At 43.5% G+C, this 12,920-nt stretch overlaps 1 protein-coding gene across 1 annotated transcript in view; it reads right to left on the bottom strand.

Moving 5' to 3' along the window:
* Positions 1–235: 235 nt before the first annotated feature.
* LOC138603735 (cilia and flagella-associated protein 47-like) overlaps positions 236–12,920 on the bottom strand; it is a 51,419-nt gene continuing 38,734 nt past the window's right edge. Inside the window, exons 54-67 of the mRNA XM_069675632.1 lie at positions 12,680–12,722; positions 12,497–12,605; positions 10,513–10,688; positions 8,875–8,982; positions 7,441–7,552; positions 6,963–7,067; positions 6,553–6,709; positions 6,383–6,466; positions 6,165–6,306; positions 5,670–5,854; positions 3,545–3,719; positions 848–1,015; positions 521–689; positions 236–427 (exon numbers count right to left, since the gene is read on the bottom strand). Of these exons, the coding sequence (XP_069531733.1) occupies positions 236–427; positions 521–689; positions 848–1,015; positions 3,545–3,719; positions 5,670–5,854; positions 6,165–6,306; positions 6,383–6,466; positions 6,553–6,709; positions 6,963–7,067; positions 7,441–7,552; positions 8,875–8,982; positions 10,513–10,688; positions 12,497–12,605; positions 12,680–12,722 (1,925 nt within the window). The remainder of the gene's footprint in view (positions 428–520; positions 690–847; positions 1,016–3,544; positions 3,720–5,669; positions 5,855–6,164; positions 6,307–6,382; positions 6,467–6,552; positions 6,710–6,962; positions 7,068–7,440; positions 7,553–8,874; positions 8,983–10,512; positions 10,689–12,496; positions 12,606–12,679; positions 12,723–12,920) is intronic.

Here is a 12,920-nt window from a genome sequence, read left to right as displayed (position 1 = left end):
TTTTTGCAGACTATAGTGTAAGTAAGGCATTACTTCAAGTTTAATTACAGCAGAAGAGATGCATTTATAATGATGAAGCTTGTCCGCTGATGGTTTGGGGGTTCATATCCCGACCTCCTCGTGCATGTCCCTTGAGCAAGACACTGATCCCTCATTGCCATCAGTGAGTGAGTGTGTGCAGAAATGCTGAAATCAGACATGAATGACGATACTTAGCTGAGTGTGAGGACGTCCTTTATTTGCAAACTTTAAGGGGGGAGGAGTTAGCCAGGACGGGAAGCCGAAGGTTCAAAGCCACAAAGTTCCGCTGCTGCTCATTGGCTGGACGCGGCACAGAAGAGCTGCCATTGGTGGATGTGGTAGAGAGAGGCGGGGACTCATGAGGGGTTTTCCCTTTCACCTGGTATGCCCAAAGCATGTCTGCTGACTGTAACAAGAGGGTTAACACTATAAATGTAATGAGCAGCGTTTACAGACACAAACGTCATTAAGATTAAAAGAGAAAACATTATCTAAATACCTGGATGGTCAGTCTGGCTCTGTGCGTGCTGTACATGTCAGGTGTGAAGGACACAGTGATGAGAGCTCCAGCGGAACCAACAGGAGGTAACACCCCAGAGGCTGGAGTCACTGTGAACTCACTGCTGCTGCTGCCGGGCAGGAACGCCGCTGTGAACGGCTCCGAGCTCCTGGGAAACAACACTGTAAAGTCACAACACGGCAAGAGAGCTCCCTGTGCCAGGAGTAGAGCTTCTTGTTGACGCAGGAAGTACCATAGAAGTGCTATAACTTCCTGGATGTTGGCTCAAGAGTAGTGCCGCACACAAACAAAAACACACGCGTGCACACACACCTTGTGGTGCTGGTCAGACGGAAGCCCACGGCTGAAGTCTTTCCCAGCTCAGTGGCCTCAATGAGGATGACATCATCAACGTGAGGCTCCGTGGCGACGAGAGTGATGGGAAACTCCCACATCCTGCCAGACATACACTGCACAGCGAGGACCGTAGCATACCTGCACACACATTAAGTTTTTTGAATAAACATTATCCTAAAAAGCATCATTTGATCATTCCCATCCATCTAAGAAGAAACAAGATTCCCTAAACTTCTCTTTAATATTCCCAGTCTCAGCTCATGATCCTCGGCCTCCACGTCTCGTTGCCCACGGCGAGAGAAATAACATGTAGATAATGGAAGAGCCTATTAGCAGCACCACACCCCCCCGTCATTTCCTCACGGAGAAGTCATTAGCTCTCCGAGGTATTGATTCTACCAGGGCACGCTTCATTAATGGACTCCGCAGATGAGGCAAGTGCTGATGAATGGATGCACTCTTCGCTCAGCAGGATGTCACATGCAATGTACAGTAAGGAGGACGGTGAGGAAGAGGTAACTTTTAGCAATGAGATCAGAGAGTCAGTTAAAGGAGCCTTGGTGAGTTTAAAGTGCTAAAGAGTTCAGAACGCTTCACTGTTTTGTTTGTATTGTTGCACATGCACATGGTTGATTTAATGCAGACTCTCACCTTGGTTTCGCACTATTACACTTATTTACATGTGTTGATGATGTGCCGAGAAAGGCAGCAAAGTTTCAATAAAGCAATGACTATATATAGATGGACGACGCGTCTCCATCTGCTCTCATTGTACGAAATTTAAGCCAAAATTGCCCCCGTGACGGGCGCTGCTATCATGCGATGGTGACGTCATTTGGAGCCAGAGCTGTGCAGTAGAGATCGGCGGGTGGAGCCACCGCAGCCACTTCCGCTAACCAAAACAACTTACCTCCTCTACTCTGCTAATCCAGAACTGACTGGCTGCAGGAGCCATGCTGGTCAACAGAGCTGTCAATCATCCTTTTGACAGCATCAAATAACTAATTAAAAATAAACTTGTCAGAAAAAACACTTGGACGTAAATCAGCATGATAAGAACTAACTATAATGACAGAAACCATGTTTGTGAAACATTTATCGGGCGTGTATTTTGATTTTATAGTTTGACTCATGTCCCATCTGTTAACATGGAGGAGGCGGGCTTTATGAGCTATACTGCAGCCAGTCAGCAGGGGGCGCCCGAAATGTTTTGGCTTCACTATTAGGGAGCTGTCGTGTCGTCCATCTTTTAATACAGTTGGAACCGACCCCGCTCCGTTTCTCCAGCAGTTTCCTCCGTGCACGGATGTAACAGTCTCTGACTTGTTTCCATTTAGTTCTGTTTCCACGTCGACTTCTAAAATTAACTTATCTGTCGCAGCTGTTTTGACAGGCATGTTTGTCGCTGTTCAGTGACACATCGTACAGATGTGGATAATTGCGGACTTAGTCTATCAGCTCTTCTTCAGAACTTTCTGCCATTGTTGTCCCTGCTGCTGTGTTGACCCTGTCACATCCCCTCTGCCTCTACACTGCCCCTACTGGTCATGTGCACACTGCGTCTTGCGTACGTGTGTACTCCACACTCCACAGCTGTTCTGCTGTCATTAAAACAAGAAACTTCTGAACCAGTTCCCAAGAACAAGTTGAAGCTCATGTAATCCCCTTTAACTCATGTCTGTATGTTAAGCATGTGAAGGATAATCGTAGTTTTAACCAGGCATGAAAAGGAGCACTGCACCACTTTTTATCCCAAACTACAAGAAGAAAAACGTTGTTCTTATTCTTTTTATGGAAATGATGTGAGGAGAAGAATCCTCTCAACAACCTTTTTCAATGTGCGACAACTCAAACTAAGAAGCTTAATTCGAAATAATCTCTAAATCCTTTTTCTCATTTACTTATGTTTCTAAAAAAACGTGTGTTTAATAAAATCCCTCAGCTAAAAACGTGATTAGGGTCACACCAAAGTTAGTATCTATGGTATCATCGCAAGTACTGTTTAAGCAGCAGAGCAGCGAATGAGCTGGCCTACCTCCGAGAGAGAGCTCAGCATCCTTTTACTACAAACATTAAGACTCAGCACAAGTAGACAGTTAGTAATAAATGAATGCAGAGGCCACACCCACCTGAGAGAGGAGAAGAAAGAGAGAGAGAGAGTACTGTAGAGGAAGAAAGAGGAGATAAATGAATGCAGCGTTTCCACACACACCGCTCGATTCAAGTGTGTTATCTGTAGAGCGAGAGCGAGACGAACAAACAGATTGTTTGTTTGCCTTCCTTCCTGTTATGTGTCTTATTATTAGCATCCTTTTGTTTCATTCCTGCACAGAGAAGGTGTTTGTTTCTCTGAGCGTGTGCAGTTTTCTGTGCTTTTTTTTCCAACTTTTGAAGCCTGCTCTCACGTTGTGCGTGTGTGTGTGTTTCTCTGGTAATGAGTGTGTCTGTTTGTTTAGCTGGGCTTTTAATGTGTTTTGGGTTTATTGTGAAGTTGTGTGTAAGGTGCGAGGTGTTCTGGTAACACATGCAAAAAAGCAGTGGGGTGGATTTTGCAAGGAGAACAACAGGGTTTAACCCGAAAAGCTTCTAAATCTCTGCTGTGTTTCCTGCATACTCGTCTGTGTGTGTCACATCTGAACAGGTGTGTGTGTGTGCAAGCGCTCGTACCTGCATGGCCTGAGGGGAGCGTAGACTACATTAAGAGTGAGTGTTACGATGCCGGTCTCAGGGTCCCTCCTCGCTGCCTCGATGGAGGCAGAGAGGCAGCTCCTCGCCTCGGAGTGCTCTGCTTTGCTGCTTGGATGAACCTCGCACAGGAAGTCTTCGATTGACACCTGGGAGACTGTCAGAATTTGTACACTTTGTTATTTTAATTTGGGCTTCCTGAGGAATAGGATAGTACGCTTATGAAAGCTAGAAACAAACCACATATAACACAACAGAGGAGAAAGGTGATGCTGATGAGCGAACTCATATTGTGTCGCTAAGATTAATTTCCGTGAAGCGAGCATACGGTGTGATCGTCAATCAATCACCTGCTGAGCCAAATAAGACGCATCCTGTCACATCTCATCATCAGTGTACCAACTAGGTGAGTGTTGAACTCCTCAGTGCCTGTGACCCGTTATCAGAGGTGTAAGGAGTACGGAAATACTCATCTCAAGTAACAGTAAAAAGTAGCTCGCTTAAAAAGTACTTTCCCAACCCGCTGATCTTTATAATAAACACATGTTGCCATGGTTACCTTAGACATGCATCCTATGTTATTTCCAAACCTGGGCCCCATGTTTACATGTTTTGGTGTCAAAATGACGAGAGAGTAAGATCCTTTGTTTAACCACTAACAGCAGCTCTCTTCACAGCCACCAGACTCCATTGACAAAAACAACGATTTTACCTCGCAGAACACAGGGAGCTGCTGATGGTCTACCGCTGCCTCCATCATGTTACTTTGTTTGTGTCTGTGTGGTGTCATCAGTGTTGCCAGATCAGATTGACAGTTTCCAGCTTAATTACAACTCAAAACCAGCCAAAATCATAACCTTGCCAGAAACCTGCGTAAAACCATCACATACGCAATAGAACACAGATCATCAAATAACCAAAGATAACATGTTAGAGAAATATGTTATTGCAACCCAAAAAGAGTGTTGTTACACAGCCAAATACACAAATTGGCGTTGTGGTGAAACCACAATTAAGTGATCAAATACTGCCATGAGATGTGACACCAAAATCCAACCTATTTAAAAACTGTAGGAATGAAACTGCCAAAATTAAACATGAATAAATGAAAAATGTAAATAAATAAATATGCCACCAAAAAAATAAAATAAGGCATTATTTAGGCATTGATCAATGATAAAATGTGATTTAAATTGACATTTCTAATTTAAGAAATGTATAAAGAAAATTTGTCATTGTCAGTTATAACATCAAAGTAATCAGGTCCTTGTTTATTCGTAGAATTTAATACAACTCATGTCAATCAAATGGGTAGACAATGAGGGAGTGGAAACCACGAGATTTTTGTTTTTGACCATAAAATGACGGCTTGTTTGGCGTTAAAACCCCCGCCAAATGTTGACAGAAGCAGCCCTAAATTCATCTACCAGCCCAACGCTATTTTCCCCAGCCCGAGGTAATCAAGAGAAGCCCAATCTGGCAACACTGGGTGTTTTAAAGGGTTAGTTTGGTTCTGAAGTAACGTGTTGCAGCGGTAGACCAGGAAGTCCCGTGCTCCGCGAGATAAAATGACTTTTTGTTAATGGAGTCTGGTGGCTTTGAAGAGAGCGAGCTAACGGCTGCTTCTGGTTAAACAACAAACTTCCTTCAGTCTGTCAAAGGTGGTGCTTGCTCTGAACTCTCTTCTGTCCCGTTCATGGTTCACTAATGTTAGGCCCCGGTAGTTGCAGCCCAGCTCTCCTTCTTCACTTCACACTGTCACCGCTGTTTTGTCGCGATGCATGACACTTTGATCTGATTGGCCTGTTTTTGATGCGATGCCTTTGATTGGCGTCTGGTCCAACAGTAGTTTTACTTTCTAACTCACAATGTGCGTAGATAAATATTTTACTCAGTAACGAATGGATGTACTAATATCATGAATTACTTTACTTCATTTAAAACATACTTAAAAAATACTAAAAAAAGTGCACAAAAAGCTACTCAATTACAGTTGTTACTTCCACCTCTGCCAGTTGTTATAACGTATAAAGTTTAAAAAATAGTGTTTTTTTTAACATCTTGGATTCTAAAAAACGAGTAAAAAAAATGACAAACCGGCCCCCACCTTTCTGTCCTTCCTGGTCTTGATTTCCCGGCGCACACCCAGCGAGCGGTACATCCACCTTCCTCTCCAGCTGGCAGCCCGCTGCACAGCGGAGCACGCCAAGCTCTGAGTTCTCAACAGGTGCTTCCATGGGGATCCCACGGAGAGGGTAAATCCAACAGATGGTGGACAGCTCCTTCTCTGACCTAAAAAATATTAGACATGTGTTCTGTGATTTTGTACTTGTGTGTGTAAGAACAGTTTCACCAGTCAGTCTGGCTGTTTACATGAAGGGCTTTGCACCATAAGACACGCTGACACTAAAGTAAAGCCACTGTACAAGACATGAATGCACCACACAGCTGCAGCATGGGTTTGCTTCAGTTGATCCAAGAGTGTGAAATGAGTGTAAATGTGTGCAGTGTGAGGACTCTTATAGACGACCTGTAACCACACCATTGTCCAAGGCTTTGACTTGATTTAGCCTCTAAAGCAGACAGTAAGAGACGCACACACCTCGCTCTGTGTGCACTGAAGGAGCTGATGTTGTTTCCCAGGGGCTTCATCGCGATGCAAAGCCAGGCTCGTTGCAGCTCCATGGAGTTAGGTGCAAACACCACGGGCACATCAAAAGTGGCCCCTTCGCTGATGTGCACACCTGCAGGCAAGATGAGGACAGATGCATAAGGCTAAGGTGAATTTATCCAGAAGCTAAAGGAGTTCAGTTAACACACCTTCAGTGTGGCTCAGAGGAATAAAGAAGACCGTCCTATCAGGGGGAGCTGGATGGCAGTTTGGGTCCCCACTTGGATCCTCATCTGAGACGTGAAATATCAAGAACAGACAGTATTCTGTGTGCTGTTACACAAGTGTGTGATAGAGAAATACAAGAAGTGCCTGTGACCTGTGAGTGTGATGCTGAGCACGGCCGGGAGCTCGGTGGGGTTTGTGAAGGGGACAGAGACGGAGGTGTTGGAGCCAATCGGGGCTGAGATGCTCAGAGGCTCCTGGCTCGTTGGTTTGAGGCCACGCCCTCTCAGAAGCACGCACCAGTCCTGCAACTAAAGGAAGACTATTAATACTTTGTGTACCTTATATAAAACGCACAATCTGGGCCGATGAAAAGCTTTACGATTTGATGCGATCGCTCTGAGTGTCACATGTTTGATTGGGTGAGATGAGGCGGCAAATTAAATGAGAACACCTGCTTAAACTTATTTAAGAGGAAGAAGAAATTCCAGCATCTTTGTGTGTTTCTGTAAAGGCAGGGGCCAGTAATTTACGCATCCATTTTCAGTGTGTGTGTGTGCACACCTGAGGGCATTTGAAAGTGATCTTTGCAGCGTGGTTCCCCTCTCCGATGGATGAAGGACTGAAGCGGATACCAAGCTGTGTGGAGGAGTGCGGCTCCACAATAAGCTGGAACACACACACACACAAGGAATAGCTTTCATTGGGACAGGAAGGGAGGATGAACACGCTCGTGCTTCAGGAGATAAATCCTTGAAATCACACTGCCTGGCAACACAAAGCAAGTCTGTTACTCGCAACTGACAACAGAGACTCCTGTTTATTTAAGGATTTGTTTCATCCTGACGAGTGATCTTAATATACAGCATGGTTAGTGTAAGATAGCAAATACAATCAAATATCCTCTCAACTACAAAGAACATCAGAAGCAGGTGTTAATCAATTTCCCCAAAGGCAGGAACAAGGCGACTCCAGATGTGAAGCTTTATTTTGAAGGAATTAAAAGGGAAGTGGATCTGAAACAAGCGATGTGAGTACTAACAGGTCTTACTGAATCCGTTTCCAGTGTGTAGTTTCTGGGGTTACTGTTGGCTACGATTATCTTCAGAGTCTCAGCTGTCGGGTTAACCACGGGAACGGTCTGTCTGGTCCACCTGACAGACACACACAAACATGTACACACAAAGGCTTTTAAATGAGGTAATATAGTGACATTTTGGTGCTCATTTTAGCCTCTTAAAGGGGGTGTATTATGCTAATTTCAAGCTGGGAAATGGTCAAATGACTCTGCAGTAGACCTGGGTAATTATCGCCTGCAGTCGGGAACACAAAACCTGTGTCGACACGCAAATCTCCACCCTCTTTCCAGCGCGATGCTCTGTCGGTAACTTCTGAGACTCAGCTACAAATTCTGCCCGACAAATCCTACCAATCGTACGCAGCAGAAAAGACACCGACAGGAGTATACTCCACTGGCAATGGGAAAAGAGACAATCGGCATCATTAAGCGGGTCTTCCCAGGTCTGAAAAACATGTGTCAACGCGCTAATTTCGGTGGGAAAGGGGTATATGATACCTGTGGAGTAGCTTAGCATAATTCAGTTAACAAAAAACCCTAATTTTTCTCACACTGGTGCTCTGTGCAGGCCCTCATACAGCTCAGCTCTGTCCCTGTGAGAAACCCCGCCCCTTCAAGCCCACTGTCTTCTGATTGGCCAGCTCTCCGGAGCCTGTTGAGGCTGCACTTTGTGACGTCACTGTGTGAAACCTGGCGTTCACACTGTTCTGAGAAGCCTGGGGATTACTCCAACATACTTTTACCTACAGATTTGAAACTTCACCCACGTTTAGTCTGGACATCCAACATTGTAACATTATATATATATCTTAAAATGTGAAACAGCATGATACCCCCTCTTTAAGGAACAGGAATATAATTAGAAATAAGTGATGTAGTAAAAGTAAGGCTCGTCCTGCTGCGAAGGCAGAGGAAAGGCACAAACTAAGAAGGTAAAGGAATGGATGCCCAAATGTTGCATTTATAATTTACTGAGCTAATTAGCAGTGGGCGCAATTGATATGCAGCTTTAATTGCCATTCATTACTGTGGTAAACCATCTCTCTGTTCATTAGATGTCCTTATTTAAACTCAGAGTGGACTTGTGGTTCTCTGCACTGCTTGCTCAGCAGTCTCCTGAAATATATGTTTTGCAGTAATACTTAGTACAGGATGTAATCATACACAGCCCATACACTTTCTCCAGCATAAGCAGGTGACATTTGTGTGATGTTTCAGAGCTGTCATATGAGGAAGAAAACGCCAGCACAGCCGAGGTGTAGGACAATCCAGAGGATAGGAACAAATCCACAGTGCTGTATGAGTTTGTTTATACAGTATGTGTGCATTCAATCCTAGCCAATAACCCTGCAGTGAGATAGCGCGTGTTGGTGTGTGTGTGTGTGTGTGTGCACGTACTTGCCCAGCTGACAGCAGGCCTGTGGTAGCGTGATGACTGGAGGAGGGAGAGCATAAAGCTCCAGTTGATACCAGAACTCCCCCACCAGCTCTGACTGAAACGACAAACTGAAACACAAAAACCGATGCCAGTACTTTATTTGCACTCTTTTTAAAAAGACATATTAATCACTGGGTGTACCAAACATAATCACAGGGTAGCCATTTTTCTTTGACGTCAAGGTGGGATATAATTTTGCTCTACTGTGTTAAAGGTTTTTAAATCCTCATTTAGTGGTTCCTGATAGATGAGAAAATGAAAGACAATTGCTCCTGAAAATCCAGAGGGATACAGCCCTATTTTAAGGTACGATAACAGGTTTGATGAGCCATTAGCAACAGCTAACATTAGCATTCTATCACTTCGTAGCTTACATTACTGTTTGATCGTGTAAAATGATAGAAGAGCGAATGTGTAAAAGAATATACGCCTCCTTTAGCTAGCTTTTTGGAGAGCTAACTCTTTAGCGTAGCCTAACGAGTAAGCAGGCTACCATGCTAACACCGCAAAAGCTAACAGTAGCTGTGTCTCAATTCAGGGGCTGCTTCCTGTCGAATCCTTCATAGTCTGTGTTGGACTTAAAGCCGAACTCAATTGAGACGGTCTGGTCTACAGATGATTTCCTGTTTGCGTCACCAGCAGTTCCCGCCCTTAAACTTGCATTACAAAACGCCGCTGGGCAGGGTAGTTAGCTGCCTAACTACATATCTAACGTCACATAACTTAACCTTTTATTTTAAAGGTCCAAAAATGTAAACGCAGCTGCCTCACAAGCTCTCATATGTCCTCGCGCGCACTCTCTTGGTTACGGAGTATCTTTGAATGCACACGTCACGTTTTAAGTTGATAATGATAATTAATTTAGTCTCACTGAAACAAGCTACTGAGTCAACCATGTGGCGTGCAGTAATGATGGCGGTATAGGAAGCCATGTTGATCTTTTAAAAAGGCATGTTTATGTTTGAATAAATATATCTTTGCACGTAGGTGTGTCTCTCGTTGTTTTGGTACGCCCTCTTGTGGACGTTTTGCGCCAAAAAAATGTTTTTTATAATCGAACGTTATTTTTGGCCAATTCTGACAGCACAAATCGCTTGCTGTTTGAGTGAGTTGAAACCAAAAACTTAATTTAACAGTGCATTCCTCTGCCGCTTGAGAGTCCGCCATCTCGTTTGAAGTAGGGAGGACGCATTTAAATGCGATGAACTGAATGGGGACACAGCTAGTGATGTCAGCTAGCTAGCTTTCCTAGTGTGACGTGTGACATCATCAGACAGGATCGTTAAACAGGAAGTGGATATGTTTAACTTGTCGCACTATCTCCTTAGATTTTCACTGTTCATTGTCTCCCATTGTGTCCTGTAATACAGACAAACAGTATAAAAGCATTTGAGCCTAACATGAGAGAAAAATGGCCGCCCAGTGAATATAAAAATTCCATTTACAACCTCACAGAGAGGTCTACTCCACACTGTAAGGATGATGCTGGGTAAAAATATGTCTTTTTAGATCAGTGTTCCACTTCACTTCCACTTTCTTTCTCTCTTAACATCCTCCTTTAAAGCAGGAGGGGTCACCTACAGTGCGGTGAGCCTTACCTGCCTCTTCTCTTCCCCACTCTGCCAGGAGAGAACGTAGCTTTGTAGGTGAGAGTCTCCCGTGGGGGGACTGAAGCCCGGTTGGCTCCGCTCAGGTCGTCTCCTTCCAGGTACACGTCGAGAATCAGCAGCTCTCCTAGCGGGTTACTGACAGGGATCTCTATGGCAACTGAGCTCTGGGAATATTTCAAACATGACACCTGTTATTGCTTCTCCCTGTGATGTTGTGGTAGTCGTTTGATCTGAGTGTCGATGGGAGAGGAGGTTTTCCTGTAACAGTAGCCAGCAGGAGAAGCACTTCTTATGTTATAATAATTATCCTGAGCTGATTGTACTCTTTCCTTTCCTTCAATGAGGATCAAGTAGCCAGCTGCTGAGCATTACTCTTTAAGCTGTATGAGCTTAGTATCTGTACTGTCACTAATTTTACTTTTACTAAAGTATGTTTTAAATGAAGTAAAGTAATTTGCATCCATCCGTCACTGAGTAAAGTATTTATAGTCGGATACTGCAAGCTAGAAAGAAAAACTGACTCAGACCAGACACCAATCAAACGCATCGCATCAAAAACAGGCCAATCAGATCAAAGTGTCATGTATCGCTTCAAAACATCGTGCATAACGTGAGTGAACCATCAATGAGACAGAAGAGAGTTCGGAGGAAACACCACCTTTGACACAGACTGAAGGTTGTTTAACCAGAAACAGCCGTAAGTTTGCTCTCTTCAAAGCCACCAGACTCCATTCACAAAAACAGTCATTTTACCTCACAGGACACGGGACTTGCTGGTCTACCGCTGCCTTGTAACACGTCATAACACACGTTAGTTCAGAACCGAACGAACCCTTTAAAACACCACTAAACAACTCAAACAAATAGAGGCAGCGATAGACCATCAGCAGCTCCCGTGTTCTGCGAAGTAAAATCGCTGTTTTTGTCAATGGAGTCTGGTGGCTGTGAAGTGAGCTGCTGTTTCGGGTTAAACATAGTTTAATTTTGACACCAAAACATATAAACATAGGGCCCAGGTTTGAAAAATAACAAAGTTTTATTTTGTTTCCTTTGCATAGGATGCATGTGTAAGGTAACCATGGCAACATGTGTTTATTATAAAAATCAGCAGGGCGGGATAGTAACTAAGTAACCTTTACTTTAAGTATTTTTTAAGTGAGCTACTTTTTACAACTGACTCTTCACTAAGTCCCGCCCCCCTTGGTTACTGTTGCTACGCCTGTCAAGCTTTCACACAGAAGTACTTTTACTTCTACTTGAGTAGAATATTTCAGTACTCTTTACACCTCTGCTATTTTCTAATCACTTGACAGTTTTTAGGTATGGACACAGATACTTGTGCGAGTAGTCTACATCCACCATGTTGTTGATCACATTAAAAGTTGTGATTTTGATCATTTGAACATTTTGCTTCCCGACCAGAAAATAAGTGTTTTCTGTGACTTTGGTGTTTGTGCTTTTGCCGACTCACGCTGCCAGCTTTTGTGCTGCTGTACCTTTGTAATGAGAGTCCTAAAGGGGGGTGTAATTAGGCATTTGCAACCCTTTTCAGGTGCTTATCATTAAAGTTGTGTTTGTCCTGATTTATTGAAACACCATACTGAGGTTTTGTGCAGACAAAATGAAACAAAAGCAGCACTGCGGGATCTATTGTAAGTCTTGTTTTCTTATTTTAATACCAATTAAGTAGTCCTTTATGGGTTTTTTTGTTCATTTATAGAAGTTGAAACAAAGTTTGAATAAAAATCTCCAACAGTTCATCATGTTGTTCATTTGTCTCACATAGAACCTTGAACACTGAATACACTCCTGCTTGTTTTGTTTTGTGCTCCATTGCTTTCTCGACACGAGCAACAGGCGTTAAATCAGTCCGCCATCTGCTCTCTTTTGTGCTAATCAGATGAACTATGGATGCGATTGTTTACATCTGTAGTATTAGGAAACACTTGGCATGTATGTTTGCAGAACGTACCTGAGCAGCACAATTCACATCTATGACCTTGATTGGCGCTGCTGGCTCACAAATGATCTCTAGAGAGAAATGCACCTTGTAGCGTCCGAGTGTGTTTCCTGGATGACAGCGAGACACATTTATGAGTTCAGTAAATGGTTCATAAACAATACATGGCACACTATAAGCTTACCTTTGAGCTTGTCTCCCTCTTGCATGCCATCATTTTCTACAAATGACACGCAGCCTGCAAGAAGAGTACTGTATTAAGTGTTCAGTTTAGTTTTTATTCGGCTTTAAATGTACATGCAAATATACTGTAGATGCATGCAACACAAACAAATTTAAGAGAATGTAGTAAACAAATTAAGCTGTCATTCGAGTGCAACTGCTTTCCAACAGCTCACAATCCCAATCATGCAGCATGGGGGAAAAAAAAAGAAAA

The sequence above is a fragment of the Semicossyphus pulcher genome, unplaced genomic scaffold, assembly GCF_022749685.1.
Source record: "Semicossyphus pulcher isolate SPU_LCO1_2020_fin unplaced genomic scaffold, fSemPul1.0.p SCAF_24, whole genome shotgun sequence".
NCBI classification, from domain to species: domain Eukaryota; kingdom Metazoa; phylum Chordata; class Actinopteri; order Labriformes; family Labridae; genus Semicossyphus; species Semicossyphus pulcher.
Note: the sequence above shows the minus strand (reverse complement) of the source record. Positions and strands in the feature narration are given on the sequence as shown.